Source organism: Chaetodon auriga, chromosome 5, assembly GCF_051107435.1.
Source record: "Chaetodon auriga isolate fChaAug3 chromosome 5, fChaAug3.hap1, whole genome shotgun sequence".
In the NCBI taxonomy this organism is placed as follows: Eukaryota; Metazoa; Chordata; class Actinopteri; order Chaetodontiformes; family Chaetodontidae; genus Chaetodon; species Chaetodon auriga.
Window position 1 is genome coordinate 11,138,885 of NC_135078.1, and position 17,303 is coordinate 11,156,187.

Here is a 17,303-nt window from a genome sequence, read left to right on the forward strand (position 1 = left end):
ATAGGAGAAGGTGCTGAAAAGCTGAAAAGTGTTAAGTACAATAGCAGGCAGGCAAGCAGCGCTTCAGGAAGGCACACACACCGCACACACAAAGCTCCTCTGTCAAAGCTGATTCTGATGCACATGGACTGATGGAGGATGACACACAAGTGGGAACATGATGAATGTGATCTCACCTACAGTTCGGTCTGCTTTGGCGTGAACCACAGAGGAAGCTTGCTTTGTTGATTTTTTATTTTTTTTATTTTGTTCATTTTGGTTTATGCTGCCCAGTGACAAGCAAAACAAACTGCAAGTTACGTGATCTGAACTCACATCACATGTTCTACCATCAATACTAATAAATTAGTGGGCAGAATATTGACAAAATGAAATGAAACACAACAAAGCATCTCCTCCATTTCCTCTCAGTGTGGTTATCCCTGTGATGATTTCAGCAAATATATAATCTACACTGCTGCCTCACATCTGCCTATTAAATGTGCTCTATGGTCAGGCACACTTCCTGGAGATGGTACACTGAAAGGGATTTGATGCCATTAAATACAGGTCTAAGTTTCAGGTTGGATAATACAGCCATCTGATAAGAGAGGTGCTATAATCTGGCATGAGTCTCAATCCATGTCAGCTTTGTGACAAAGCAGCTTTTATGTAGCCCTGTGACTGGCTGATGGGATCAGTCATCACCATGTCAGTGGCTGCTGGGAAAGAGTGGTCAAGTGCAGCAGGATTTTAGGTCTAGAAAAGATGAAATTATCACATAGTAAACCCTGGTTACGTGAGTGGGATGCACATTTTACATCTGATCAGATCAAATACAACGTCCTGCAGGAGTTAACATTGCAATCTTATGATAATATTACTCTGCAGTTTGTTAAAAGCCGGAGTCCTTGGCAAGTGGAATAAACAGTGAGATACAGACTAATAACAGGACGTAACCTCTCTTTCAACTGCCTGCACTGCGTTTATTTAACTTCTTTCAGGCTGAGGTGCTTGAATGTGCCCACTCACACTAAGTTTGCAATACTCCAACAACAGCTAGTCTCAGCAAATCGATATGTGTTTCAGAAAATTAGTGACCTCACTACTGCTTACCACCTGCTTGCTGGAAAAGACTGGTTTTAGGTGAAGGACAGAAACTGTAAATATTACGATGACATGATGTGGTGTTTTAGGGTTTTCATACATGCCTAACAATGTGAAACCGAAATGTGAATGCACAGTATGAAAACTCATATATACTACAACTTAAACGAATGGGGGTATATACTTGTTGCCATTTTACTTTGCAGCGAATAATCTTGATTTATTGTCAAGCTCATCTGTCCAAAGGGAATGGAAAACGAAGCAGCTGCCTGTTTTTATGGATTTGGTAACAAACCTGAGGTTCAAACAGAACTGCCAAGAGTTGTGGGTAACAATCCAAAGAAAAACAACTCTCTGATAAACACTGAATGTGCTGTGCAATGCTGTCTTATGCATTTCAAATCAGATTAATATTGGATGAGGATACAACTCATCTTTGCTGCACCTCTCTGCCAAAATATTTGGCAATCAGGAGAGTGAAAACTAGAGACAAAGTGAAAGCGAGGCAAAGAGCAGTACAACTGCGAAAGTAGGAAAAGGCTTCGTTTAAATGTGCCATCATATTTCACCAGTAACTCTGGTCTGATCTTGTTAACTTCTCATGGAAATCTTTGCAAAAGTTTTTAACTTAGATATCTGGTTGCTTCCCTGTTTTAAACTGAATTCTTGAACAACTCAATCAACCTCAATTTAACAACCGCATGGGCGTTTTTTTCACCAATAAACTCCAGTGAGAATTTGGGTCATTTCTCACCCACATCTATCACATGAAAGGAAACCAACAATATTTGCTTTTGTGCCTGGTCACTGCAATTACAGCTCTGCTTCTCTAGTTAATTGAATTGTCTTTGGCTCATGGGGGATGAATAAAGTCCCAGGGCACTGCACACCATCCTTTGTCAGTGCCCAAATTCACCACAGAACTAGAGATGATACAACTCTGAGCATTTTCTCTACATTTGACAATTCTTGGGTGTTCATGTGCTAAAGGAAATGGTAAGTGTAGATGAGAGAGCAGATAAAAACCAGAACAAAAACTACACCCTGCTGTCAAATTATAAATAGTAATCAGTGATGCCTTCCATTCTATGCTCTACAAAGCAGACCTCTGAGTGAAACTTTTTAATATGCTCAGTTGACAAAAACATCGTTTAACATGCTGTTAAGCCAAAGTTAAGACTGTAATTAACTGACTAGTTGACATAACTATATTTGTAGAAAAAATGCTAAATGTCATCAGCTCCAATTGTGATTATTTGCTGCTTTTCATCATCTGTGTTACTGAACATACTTGGGTTTTGTACTAAAATGTTGTTGCATTGTGTCTGATGAAGTCAAGTGATAAATGATTAATACATTATCATATAAGTGCAACATATGAATCATTATTTTGACACTGGTCCTGCTATTACAGATATTTGTCCTTACAAGTTGACACTGAAAATCCCACAAGGTAACAGTGAGCCAGACAAAAATAAAGCATACGCAATGTCTCTTTGCATACTGTCATGGGAGACATGTCACTCAAACAATTGCTACACTGTTGGAAAGACTGTTTGGTCAGTTTTGAGTCTTGCTAAGTTCAGACAACACTATCAATTTTACTGCCACTCCTGTGCAGTTCAACCAGTGACAGAGAAGTCAAAAGGACTTTGCCTTTGCAGCAGGGCAGCAACCACAGGCTCTGAGGTTCTCTGCCGTCCAATATGATTCAGTGTGAAAACTCCCTGGTGAGGCCAAGCTTTTCATTAGCATGTAGCGAAGTGTGGGAGGGCGGCTTGGAGTGCTCCCTGCCCACTCAGCTGTAGTGTGGGCCACAAACTGCACCGGCAAAAAAACATTATGCAACCACCATGCCATTGTGTATAGCGGAGGGGTAACCACAGCAACAGGATTCAGAGACTGAGAAGAGGAACCAGCACTGGTTGGAGGAAGGAAGAGTGTGGTAGATAATCCTGGGTGGCAGCAGAACAGTATGTGTGAGAGTGTTTGTTTACAGATATAGATTTTTCCAGGATGTCCTGTAGGAGTTTTTTGTTTTTTTGAGTTCATTCAAATCATCTAATATTACTAATGCCATGTCCACGGACATTACTAGTTTCTAGTTGGCTAAACTGTGTTTGAACTATCCTGGGAGACCTCAGTTTCGCTTAAACCACCATATATTTCTACAGTATGAAAAATCAAGAGTGTTGACAGGCAACACACAAAGAACATCATAGAAACAAAGCAGCCAATCATCTGGCAGACAATTTCTCTGCAACTATTGTGATAATCCATTAATGGTTTCAGCCATTTCTTCAGCAATATTTAATTGGGCCCACCCTCTCAAATGTGAATATTTGCTGAGGGTTGTATTGCCTTTCTTAATAAACAAATTTAATATCTTTGGCTTTTTGAGTGTTAGTCGGGTAAAACAAGCAATGTGAAGACATCACGGACAACTCTGATGAATATTTCTCACTATTGTTTGGTTGTAGCCCTAGTTGGGTGAGATAGCTAAACACACCACATACTGACCAGAAAGATTTAATGATGTTGGACTTCAAGGAGTTTCCTAATGTTAGCAGCAGGAAACAGCAAACTTTCAGCAAATGCTGGAGAAGCAAGAGAAAATGTCAAAAGACAACCCATGGGTGGTAAAAATAACAGAAGCTCTTATCCAGCACATTGCTCTCGATGACCAGCCATTGTCTGCTGCTGATTATAGGTGATTATGTCTTCTTCTGAGTGCACTGGAGGCCAGGTATGAAATTCCCAGCCATCAGCACATCACAGAAACTGAATTAGCAAACAGTCTCTCATCGAGCAGAAGCAGGCTCTGGGAATATTTGGGTCCGGATTTGAGCTCCTCGACTATCTCACCACTCACCAGTGGACACTTCAGGAACAGTCTATCTGTTCTGACTCCATTTGAGGAATTAACCAGAAAAGTGAGCTGCTCTGATGTTTTGGCATCAGATGGAATTCCTGTTATGACTGTGCTTCAGAGACTTTTAGTCAAAGAAACAGATGTGGCTGTCAAGAGACGCTTTGCTGACATGGAAAAAACCCACTCTACTGCATTGCAACTGTACTTGATCTTACGTAAAATGTGTGTGTGTGTGTGTGTGTGTGTGTGTGTGTATCTGTGTGCTGAGCATGTTAGAATTGCAAAGGTATTATTACATGCTCTCATTGGTATTTGATATCAAGAAGTACCCAAATGTAAGTATTGTACTTGGTCTGACAAAAAGTAGTATCTGCGCATCCCTATCATAAAAACAACAGCAATTTCTATAATGAATACTCCAAATATTTGAAAGATAAAGATTAAAAGTCATTAATTTGAAACCTAAATGTTATTTTAAGACATCCAGCAGCTGTGACTTGAGCTCTCTGTACAGATGTATACAGACTTTTTTATGGTCTAAGAGCAAAATGTGAAGTCAGGAGGGAGGAGTCGCAGTTGCAGTTTCAAACACTATAAGCGACAGTGCTGACAGACATATTACTGACAGAAAGCTAAATGAGTAGCAGGCAGTGTTTGCCCTTGTCTAGTAGCCACAGTGAAAAGCCATTCAACATGTCAGAGGAATGTCATTCACCGCCCCAGCTCCAAGGTTTTAAGGGAGCACCAACAATGGATACATTGTGCTTAGAGGTAAAGAGAGGTGAAAGGTTTCCTTTACCATCTTCAGAGTTGTTATGATCTACAGCCACCATGGTTCCCAACATTTTCACTGCTAAGAGCTCCTGAACTGACTCCTCAAGCTCTAGAACTCTGTTATAATGATCCCAGAGATTTGACTTGATATCAGTCACTACAGAGGTACAGATGTGGATTAAAACAGACATTCTTCCCAGTATATGGATATGAAGATGATCACCCTTGTACCCTCTAATGATCTCTGTGCTAGTTTTAGAACAAATGATCCGGACAAATGTCATGAACAATGGTCATAACTGTGCCACCTCCTCTAACAGTGGTCCTTGAGAATCAACTAATCATGCAGAGCTAATTAGGAAAGCCTGATAAACATTAAACGTGAAACAATGGAATGAGTGGATGAACTGTGAAGCTCTCAGTTATCCTCCTTGCTGATTCTAAGGGTTACAATGGTTCATAATTTAAGCAAATATTCTGTAAATCCAACAACTGCCATGCAGGACTGATTAGAATCCTTTCAGACGGAGGGTTAGGGTTACAGTGAGGCATACATCACAGCAGATTTCACACACTGCTGATAATGAAGTCATGGCGTAAAATAATTTAGTCACCTTTTCTCATACCAACTGGCCAGGTCAATACTATTCTTGTTTGAGCTGGGTTTTGTTTGACATTTTTCAAAAACTACTGCCCATATGACGCTTATGTTTCCCTACTAATAGCAAAATGATACTCTTTTTGACCCCTGAATTTAAGAATTTTGAGAATGCGTTTCTTTTAACTAAAGGAACCAAAGGTCTCAAATGTTAAATGTTGTCTAAACACGAGCAACTTTGCCTAAATATAAAACAAAGAGTAAAAGACTAAGAGCCAAACAAGCAGCTCTGTGAGACTATTCTTTCTGTACAGCAGAGCTATGAGCTAAATGCTAACACCAGAATGCTAACAAGCTCATAATAACAACGTTAACATGCTGATGTTTAAAAGGTATTTACTATGTTTACCATTTCCGTTAAGTGTTTCGTTGACTCGCACTTAACGCAAAGTACATTTGAGGCTGATGGGAATGGCATTAGTCTTGCAGGTATTTGGACATAAACCAAAGTAGCGGACTAATTTAATTGGCCTGATGATGGCGCAAATGGAAAAGCCAGACAAGCACAAAGGTTATTAGAATTCATCCTGTGGTGGACATGACTGTTTGTACCAAATGTCAGAGCAATCCAATAGTTCAATCCAATGGTAAAGTAGATACAAATTTTCAAGGCAAATCCATCAAACAGTTGTTAAGCTATTTCAACAACCAAAGTGGTGAACCAACCGATTGACAATGCTGCTGCTAGTGTGGCTAAAAATCAAAAACTGGCAAAACCATCTGATCAAAATATACATAAACAAGATTCTAAATTTCACCACACATTTAATGGCAGCTTTTGATATTAGACAGGACGCATTTTGGGCAGTACCACAAAACTGTATTACAACACCAAACCTCAATTTTAATCTTTTAATTTAAACCAGCTAATAATGTTAAGGACACATGTTGGTTCCTCTGAATTGCACAAGACAAACCACAGCGACAACACAGTCCTTTGCATCGAATCGGAACGCATCTCAGATAGCCCACAGAACAGGGAAAGTTTTGGTAGAACTGTCTTCTGTAAATACTTCTGTGCTCAATTAGCTTAACAGAAGGGCTAAGAAAGACAGAGGCAAATACAGAAACCAGCTTGATATCAGGCTGTGCATACAAATTGAGAGAAGTGCAAGACCGTTGTTCTGACAACCAAGGAGATGGTGGCAGGAGGTGAGGAGGGGGGCTGCTGGTGCTTCAGCTGGTCCATCTATCGTCTCCTGTTTTATTTTGTGCTTGCTCTTTAAAACAGGGCCCCTATATGCCTGGTGAAACTGACATTCAGCAGGTTTCAAGGTGGTTAACTCTGTCATGACTCAGGGATTGTTGGTTTCACAAAGACGCTACTGTATGTGCTGATGTGACCCTGTTGTAATGAGACAATCTATAAAATGACAAGTCATATACATTCAAAGACATTCAAATACTGCACTTTATGATTTGTGGTAATGACTGTGAGATTAACAGAGCTGAATTTTCTCTCCTCCAGTCTGACCTTGTTGCCATTAATTAAGGCTGAACAGAGTTTGAAAGCCACTGCCCTTTCTTTTGATGATATCAAAGCAGAAACACATCCCAGACGACACAAAAGGCTGATCCACGGAAAGCACATTCAAGGAAACCAAACATTACAGACAGTGAGTATGAACACTGCCAAGGCAACTCAGAATGACAACAATGATCCACCTAGAAACAAGCAACAGAAAATATTTGGCATCAAACTGTGTGTGGACTAACAGGACCAGAAAGACTGGTTTAAAATTTTTGCAATATCCCTTGATTCAATTTGTATTTCTGTTTATGTAAGGCATGATAAAAGAGTGTTATTGACATTTAAGCAGCACCACTACTGAAACCAAAAGCCCCAAACATGCTCCACACAAGCAGACTTGGAGCTACGCAAGATGGATTTCATACATCACTGTGGACTGCAGTGTGATACCTGAAATAACTTAGCACAAATGCAAGCTGCAGCATTGCAGCTAGGGGCGCTATAGCATGAAATGTGGTTCACTTCAGTTGAGCTCAAAACGACCATGGCTGACCAGTTTGATAAAGCTCTAGCTGAACATGTCTGTATGCTTGGGTATGTTTATGACACCTAAGTGTCTCTTCACTCAGACAGGAAAGGAGCTGAAAACATAATACTGTGGTCATGTAATTGCTCTGGTTAGCTTTATTTCCCCCCCTTGAAGACTGAGGTTTGCTACCTCCACCGGATCCTGAGATGACATGTTTGTGTCTGCTGCCAGACATTGTTCATTTGCATTCATGCACTTGCATGGACCACGTCTGGGGCCTTAAAGCTTAGGAACTAATAGGCAATGTACTCATCTACTTCCCCCTCATTTAAAAGACAGGGCTGATCTGATAAGCACATCTTTAAGCAGGGTGGGGCTGGCTAATTTAAACAATATTAACACCAATGGGGATGGCAACTTGATAATAAACTCCTTGATAATAAAATAACAAACCTTTAATGTTGTGTAGATAAGTTGGTAAATAGGTTCCAAGGTTGGCTGAGTTGGCTGAACACACCACATGCTTTTGTTTTCATATCAGTAACAACGTTTTATCGAAAGTTGGACTACTGGCCACTTACAGCCTTGTTTGGCCATTAAGTGGATGAGACAGCACCAAACTACTGTTAGGGAAGTTGGAAACTTGTGCCAAACAAAGACAGGGAATACAAAGAACATAGCTTATCACCTGAATGAGCAGTGAGGCTCTCAGAGAAACATCTCAGCAGCTAACCACATGACTATGTGCAAAGGTTACACATAGCAATTAAAATTAGAGCACTAATCCCAATTTGAATATACCTTTTCTGAGGCTCGGAAAAAACCAAATGCTCAGTGCAGATCCCGTCACTTAAATAAGCTCAAGATTAAAAACTCAGGCTTTTGCTCTGCTGTAGTTTTTTTTTTTTTTTAAAACCACCAGGCAGCCTGCAAAATCAGTCATTCAGTCTGCACTGCTCCAGTCTGGCAAGCTTGAGCCAGACTGAGGTTTAGTTAATATATCAATGTTCAAAATAGCCATACTTTAAACCTTCAGAACACTTTTCAACAATCCCTCTTGGGGGCTGATGATATTTGGATCATGCTTCAAATTATCTTGGGTGCAAATAAACCCACACATAAGAACATTTCATCCGTCAGAGAGTGAAGAGGCAGCAACAGGCTTTGTTGAGCGTTAAGATGGGGACACATGAAAAAAATGGTGCTCAAAACCTCTAACAAAGAAATGGTCAGTGTGTCAAAATGAACGCAAGTCGGATGTGAGGAAAATGTTTCGGCATTCCTTCCTGGTTCGTGCTGTTGTTAATAATCAAACAAAGACATGGCAAACAAAGCATGACGTGGGACAGCAGGAGGAAGTGTTGGAGTATATTCAGCTGTTGGTGTGAAAGCTGCACGTCTTCATGTCTTGACTCCCTGCATGGACTCACTGACAGGAGAATTTGCCTGCAAGCCTAACACTGTTGACAGATGACCAGCGCTTTCAGTAAATGTAGTGGAGCACTGGGTCTTCTCAGGGATATGATTCTGACTTAAGTGGGTGAGCATGTGCGATAAGAGAATAGATATTCCAAAAAAGAATACATCAAAAGGAGTGTTACATAACGAACTCACATCTTTTGAACGTAATATATAATAAAAATAATAATCTAATAATAAATACCCCTTTCAGATGGAATAAATTTCTCACTGTCTTTTACTGATCAATTATCTGACCACTTTCAACTATTATGGGCTGTTCTGTACTATCAGTGGACTAACACACTCCATGTTAATGTATAGTAGCATCAGTTTACTTATACAGTCATCAGACTCGTTGGTGTTAATTGCCGGGAAGAAGATCTTGTGACAGGGTATTAGCAAGAGTGCCAAAGTAATACAAGGAGGATGAAAGAGAGGAAAGGGGAAAGTTGTCTTTCCCCAATGATTATAGCCCCACCGTTTCCACACTCGGCTGCCTGCAGATCTCCTAATTGACCACACAGGATGGCACTTCCCCCTCCACCCCAATACACACACATAGAGCATAACACCCCTGCCATTCCCCCGCTAACACAGTTGGCAGGGATCCAACTATCCTCCATTGACTGCAGAGATTAATTGAAAATAACTCATTATGCTCCTCGAGGACATCCCAAATGAGTCAGATTTCAGTTTGACTCCGAAGCCGACCGCAATTTGAAGACGTCTGACTGGAATGATCACAAGGCTTAATCCATCCAGGCAAAGATGGACAGGCTGGCCTTCGAGATATATACAGAGAGCAAAATACGGAAGAAAATCTGACTTCAAACCTCAACCCTGCAGGAATACCGTCTGCCAGGAAAGCTACACAATAATCTGCTTCTCCACTCATTTTCAATGAAAACAAACTGCACGCTGGTCTCAGCTCTTTTCTGACTTTTCTTTTTCTGGCACTTCTCTCTAGCATGATGATCTCTAAGTCACAGGAATATCATCATGTCTCTCTGACACATACACTCCTTACTACAGCTAGATCATGTTGGCAATACAGACTGAAGCTGAGTGTGCTCCTGCACTCAGTGTACTCGGTGTAGTAAATTAGTGCGTTAGCTAAATGACTAAAATGTAAATACAAAAAGGTGGGCACCAAAGAAACATGTCTTTTTATCAATGACATCCTTCCGCAGTATAAATTCTCAGTTTTCACCTCTTGACCTCCCCACATCTGATGCCAATAATAAACATTGGGCAGATATGTTGGTTATTATAACATTTTATTAACAAGCGACAGAGTAACCTGAAAGTAATCCACTCAAAGCCAAATCCTCAGACTCAGAACTCAAAAAATGGCAACACTGCATTAATGTGACAGCGCTGCTGCTCCCTGAGGTCGAGGGGGGGTGGGTTAGGGTGGGAGAGTGAGTGGTGGGCCTCATCAAGGCCACTCCTGCCACCCAGACTGCCCCTCCACCCAGTAACCCGGGGTAGGGGGTAAATCTAGGTCAGTAGCTGGGGCACAGTCTGCGCAGAGTGTTCGCATGGCATTAGCTGGTACTGGTGTGTTCAAAGAAAGGATGTCACAGTTTGCTGTAGTGAATATTCAGTAGATTTATTTTTAATAGTCCGCATAAAGACCAGCAGTTTCTTGAGAGGAAAAAGAAATTCTAAATTATATCAACACTTAATATGGGAGCCCACATCAGTGTCTTGCATATAATCCTATTTTGTATTCATAGAATTTTGTCGTTGGGGTGGATTTTACTGAGGAATAACCCAAATACAGTCCCAGTTTAATGCTTTTTTACATTCATTTGCATTTCAAAATCCTTACTGAAATACACCAACTCCTCCTCCTCTGTGAATGGCAACACACACACCCCCCCCACTCACACACATAGACAGACACACAGACACACACACACCATAGACACAAAAGAAGGGCCAATTGGTAGAGAGCCACACAGCGGTCAATTAAAGCACACTAATGATAGAGGCAGAGCTCTGCAAAAATATGCAGTGTAAAAGTGTGTGTGCTAGATGAAAGGCACACAAAATGCTTTCCACAGTCAGCTAATGTCTTAGTTCATCTTTCTCTCCCCGAGTCAGCCAGAAAGCGGCTGAGTCAGTGAGTCTCCAAACAAATGACAACATGGAAACTGGAGCAAAAAAACAACAACAACAAAAAGAAACTCAACTCAACTCACATGGCACAAACAGTAATTCTACTCCTGTTTCTTCATGCAGACTTGGATGCTGCTCAATTTTGCTGAAGAAGAAGCAAGGTGAGGTAATCCTAAATTATTGCATGTTATGGTATGACCAATGTTATGGTTTGCTAACATTCTGACTGATACTGGCCTCATGCGAAAGATCTGACATCAGTCAGGAGTGTCGTCTACAGCTGACGTGATGGGGTTTCTCTTCTGATAACAGCTATGGAAAAATACTCCTGATTAAAGGCTGTACAGTGTCCCAGATTTCGCCCACCCCCAAACAACAGTGCAGAGTCACCTGAGAGTTGCTGGGCCACAAAAGACTCTAATTAAGTATGGCTTTCAGTTTAGAGCTTTTCTGTCAAACTATGGCTTAAAAGATGTTTTAAAAGCCCTCATGGCATAAAAAAATTCTCAGGTAAACTGAATACTTTTCTTTGCCATGAAATTGGTTATAAAAGACATATTAGAGATGCAACTAATGACTATTTTCCTCATCAATTCATTCACCATGATGAAACCCTTATGCTGTTAAACACTTCAATGATACTTCTCCCTTCCCTTCACCATCACTTTGAGGAGGTATTAGAGATCCTTTGAGATGCCAGTAGCCGTAATGTCTTCAGTAATTCCCTGCTGATCTCAGACACGAAGTGACAAATTTCTGGCAATGTGTGAGGCAATTAGAGAGATCAACTGAGCACAGATGTGGCCAGTGCCAGACTTATTAGAGGAAATGGTTTGGAGGTGACCACCAGCAGTGACAATTTCTATCAGGAGCCCTTTAAAACACGGCCAGGATACAGACTAACTGGCCATTTTTTGGACACAGTTCAAAAGGGAGAACTTGACCACTGATGCATTTACCTGGGATTATCACACTTTCTTCAGTGCACCTCTGCCAGTAACAACTTGAGACATCGCCTGGAGGCTCAAAAGCTAACCAGCATTTCTCTGACTGATAGTTCATTTTGCACCTCTGATAATTCCAGTTCTCCAAGTTCTCAGAGTTGCCAGCTAGCTGGCTAGTTATCGCACATATACAGTACACACAATGAATAAATCAAGTCTGAAGAGAAAAATTATTCTGGAGGGTGAAGACTTGAAAGACAGGTGATTCCAGTGGCTCGAAACATACTTTTAAGACAGGATTATACTGCACACCACACCCTAAAATGAGCACTACACATCTCATCTGGCTGTACTGTACCGAATTCTGCAGCTGCACTGCTTCTTCCACACTCTCCTCCTCATTATACTGCCTGCATGCTCACTGTGGCTAGATATTAATGCAGGTTAGATGCCTGGTTCCACCAGCCTTTGGGTCTTCAATGCATGCACACCAAAGCAGACAGTGTCAGTGTTAGTTAAAGGATAAAGTTCCTGCTTGGGTTATTTCCCATTTTCCCAGTTTGCCAAACCCAATGGTCCTCGTTCCAATGTCAGCCAGAGCTGGGCCTGGGATACAGTCACATCAAAAGCCTCTCTGTCTTTAAGCAAGCAAAGCACTACAGTGCAGGTCATGCTGATGTAATCTAGCTGATGAATAAGCAGACCCACCAGTTTTCATCACAAGATAACTCTGGCTCATCCAAGTTAAAACATGTGAAAACATACTGTACTCGAAAAAAGATTTGGAAACACAGCATGACATTCATCATCGCTCGGTCTCATACAAGAACATTTTCACATTCTTGTCCTTAACTTCTTTTTCTGTCAGGCTTGCAGGTACGAGTGTTCCTCGTCAGATTCAGCAAACTGTCTGAGATGCACAAAACTGCCATACATTTCATTCATTTCATTTCATTTCTTATTTCAACTTGATGAATGTTAAGTGTTTGTGACTCAACAAAATATGCAGTGTCTGCAGAGGCATAAGGAGACCCGACACAATTTTTATAACATTAATAGACTGATAAACTTCTGTGATCACAACTTGTGAAAAATGTGTTTGTATGAGTGGTCCTTGCATGAGTCTAGTTCTAAGAGAAGATAAAATTTTATTGATCCCACATCAGGGAAATTCAGTTGTTACAGCTAGTACTAAAAAATAGGCAAAAGCATTGGCATAGAATATACATGAATAATACAGGATAAAAACTAAACAAAAATAAAAAAGCTGTAGACAAGCGGCGTTCCTTTTTTAGCCCATGCAAAACATGTCTCCACAGACAGATTATTAATTTCTGTTCATGAGTAGATATTATAGAGTTAGTTCCAAAAGTAGGCTAATGATGAAGATCAACTGTACTTGTATCTATGGAGTTTTGTAGATTAACCAGGCTACCATAAAGTGGGCTATATTTATTTTTTCACATTATGCAGTAGCCTTGAGCTCCCCTCAAGTCATACACAATTCTTCTGTCTCATACAGAATAAAATCCTTCTAAAAACAGACTTGTGCAATACTCTATCTGGGCTTTTCTCCACTGGGGCACACAAAATACTAGCTTCCATGGATGCCTTTACGAGATAACTGAGATGTTTTTAAAAGAAAGACAAACATTAACAATAAAGCAGCACTGAGTGTTGAAGAATTCCTGTTTATCACACTATGATGGCAGACAGTCCAATGCAAAATCTTTACTCTCCTAATCAAACGACAATAGAGAATGGATCCTTGTGTTGGACCGACGACCAAATGAGACTACTGCGCTCACATAGCCGTCTCTTTACCTCCAGCCAGAAATTCAATCCCATTACACAAAGCTCCCCAATCGTCTCTATTACCAAAGCAGCATAGTGAAAAAGCAAGAGCAACTTCAGCTCTCCCCCACAGTGCTGAAAGGTGAGCGCTAAAAGGAGAAGTGTGTTACCAGACAGGCCCTGGACAGCAGAAAACAACTGGTTGATTATTACCAACACAGCGTACATGTGCCGCTTTGATAACCAGGACTCCATTTCCATGTTTCTGACAGTCATCTGAGAAGGTGTCTGCGATCCACTGCGGGGATACATGCACCCTTGCTTCTGTTATTTCTACCTTTACTGTTGTGGAAATGTGTTTTTTTGGTCTATGCAGCAGTAAAGTTAGACTGTATCTTACACTGTGGTTTTCATATTCAAAAGGGCGGCACAGCAAATCAAGGATATCGCTTAGCCTTCAGCCTAAATGTGACCACCCTGCTCTGTCATTTACACTTTCAAGAAACTACCCTGCCTTATCAAATTCAGCCTCTTAATCATCACTGTCAAGCGTTCACCTTTGACCAAACACAGTCTGGATGAATTGAAACCAGGCTGTGCCACAATGTAAATCCTCTCCCTGTAATGATATCGTCAGCCACCTCCTGCAACAAATCTCCAGGAAGAGGCAGCCACAGTAACAGACGCTTACCTCTTCATCACTGACAATGATACATTATGGACTGCATTAATCAGACGCACTCACAGTGGGGGGATGCATGTCCTGCAGACTGCTCACAGGCAGTGTGTGTGCGCATACATGCATGCGTGCTTGAAAAAGAGCATGCATTAGTATATGTGTTTATGGACTGAACCCATCTGTATGCAGAGCTGTGGGAGCAGCATGGCATGAAAACATATGTATTTAGGACTATTAAATGAATACTTAGTATAGATGGGTTAAATGCTGTAGCTAAATATAAAGATCATCTACATTTAGAAATAAAGATAAGGTATATCCCTACCCTCCTTCTCACAACTCTACCATGAAAAGGGGAAGTTCATACGCACTGCGAATGAGGACAGATCTCAGAAAACTTACCTCCCCAACTCGTCTCCTATTTCATAAAATTCCTCAACATTTTCCTGGTTGAAAACAGTCATGTTGTCCAGGCACTTCCTCCCTTTCCCCCCGACCACAGGCATGTCCTCCGAAACGGCACACCGGCTCTTCACAGCGGCACCATCCCTACCAGCAGCCTCCGGTCTGGGCAGGGTTACAGTCAGCGATCCTCCTCATGTTAGATCTTCCAAACCATGTGAAAAAAGATTGCAAAAAAAAGCAAAAAAAAAAAACATCAGACCTCTACTTTGATACCTGACTGCAGTTGTTGAGGGGAAAGGTGGGCGTTCAGTCAACAAAAGGAGACCAAACTGACTGAGCAGTGAACCTGCACCTCCAGGGCGACGTCACGACTGCTGGAGCTGATCTTTCCTCCCAGTCCCCACTGTCGCTACTATTTTCCCGGCCACTCGTTTCAATTATTGGGCTATAACAGCTGCCAGTTTTTAAGATAATAGTAATATAACATAACTATGTCACCGCCGGCTGGCTCGGAATGCAAATAACCCCTCGTGAAAGCTTGGTGTAGCCATGGGAAACACGCTAGCCTCCTCCTCCTCCTTTCAGTCCAGCAAGAAAAATGACTGCTGAGTAGTCATATCGTTAGCCTGTCTTCTTTAAATAATGCCCGGAGGAGACCCGGACAGGTGTTTTACTCAGTTTTAACTGTGTACTAAAAAGTCACAACCCCAAAAACCTAATTAAAAAAGCCAAACAGTTTTCCATAAATGAAAACCATGACTCGCCCCAGTATATTCCTCTGCAGTATGAAATATTCACAATCGTCAACATTAACGTTAGCTAGTATGTTTCCTGACCCTAAAACTGACACAAATTGTATGAATTCACTGTAAAGTATCTTACAGTTTGCCGCTGTGTGTCCCGCTGACAAATGTAGCCGAGATTTCATGCGTTTTGTGGGAGCCTGTGACTCCAGTTTGGCTCACGGAAGACAAAATGCTGGCTTAAACGGGAGAAATCAACGTTAACAATGTAAGGCAGTCTGGTCCTGGTGCTATGTTCGGTGTCTGTAGGAAATTTTAGCAATAAACGTCGGAGCGACTCGAGTTCGCTAGAGGACGCGGCTTGGACACAAAACGTTTTACGGTATACGAACAATGCTAACACCCGACAGTCATGGAAGAAAAATCGAGAGAATAGTTGTGTTCTTTGATATCAAAACGCAAAGAAACCGGAATTTAGTGGCCTGCAGAAATGTCTGCAAAACAGTCGTTTTCGACGTGGAAGCCGCAATTACTGTATTTTTACGTGACTTAAATGCAGCATCGCTGTATGCTCTAATGGAGGAGCTGTTTCGCTCGCACGAGGGCAGCAAAGCTTTCACTTTTACCTTGATCACAGCTGAGCAGATAATTTTTTTTATTTTGGGAAAGATTATATCCACAAAGCAAAACTGTCAAAAAAAAAAAAAATTAATGAAAAATGAATTTGTTCACTTTTACAATGAATTTTAACGTTACAGCAAATGTGCTATATCAATGTATTAAAAGGGAAATTATTGCTTCATGAATTTTGAGATGATCACAAACTTGTGATACACACCTGGCAAAGGAAATAGTTCATGATATTGCCATGTTTTTTTTATTGTTTCTCTGCACTTTTCTGGTTTCTTGAATGTGAAAGAATTGAGGCTGATCTTTACTGTATATTGCCCAGTGAATGCACATGCTTGACTAACTTTGTACACTCAGCACATCAAATCCCAGTTATATGATATATTCATTCCCACCACCCCAAATCAAAGAATCACACAAACATTTGTCACATCTTTATATTGCATAATTATATTTTAGTTCATGGAGATAATTTCTGTTGTGATCGTGATGATATGACTGTTTATAGACCTTTGTAGAAATAGTAATATTTCACTGCAGAGAGTAAAGGAAAATTTGGACTAAAAGCAGGAAAGATATATTGCATTATGAGCTGGATAAAACATATATAGATTACAGCGTTAATAAAATGACAAGATATCTACATAAACACAACTTATCTGATCATTTTGTTCATGACATTTCTTTGAAGGAGGCATGCCTTCATAGCTTTTTTTTGCTTTTAGAGATTTTATTCATTAAGTTTGTCACTCAGCGGAAAACAGGCTGACCACATCGCATAAAGACAATGATTCATTTTGGCTTTGTGAATGTGTGAATAACAGATTTTAGCATTGTTAGACCACTGGCTTTCTGATCAGATTAATACAAAAGGCGACTTAACTTTTGATTTAACTTTTTAGCTAAAACTTATGTTGATGTTAAAGGGGGCATCCAATTTTCCAGTTTTAGTCTCCAAACACTGAATACTTCTTGAAATGTTCTGAATAAGAAAGCGATGTGATTTACAGTTTTCGTCAATGATCAATCCAGAGTTCTCTGCAGTATGATGCTGATCCCTGCGGTGAGGAGTAAATCAAGACCACATGCGTCATGTGAGAATGTGCACCGTTCTGCACCTTTGTGAGGAAAAA

At 40.8% G+C, this 17,303-nt stretch overlaps 1 protein-coding gene across 1 annotated transcript in view; it reads right to left on the reverse strand.

Annotated features, from left to right (window-relative positions):
• The window catches only part of dapk1 (death-associated protein kinase 1), a 69,161-nt gene extending 53,325 nt beyond the window's left edge, over positions 1-15,836 (reverse strand). The window contains exons 1-2 of the mRNA XM_076730028.1: positions 15,680-15,836; positions 14,795-14,999 (exon numbers count right to left, since the gene is read on the reverse strand). Of these exons, the coding sequence (XP_076586143.1) occupies positions 14,795-14,898 (104 nt within the window). The 5' untranslated portion in view covers positions 14,899-14,999; positions 15,680-15,836. The remainder of the gene's footprint in view (positions 1-14,794; positions 15,000-15,679) is intronic.
• Between the last annotated feature and the right edge of the window lie 1,467 nt (positions 15,837-17,303).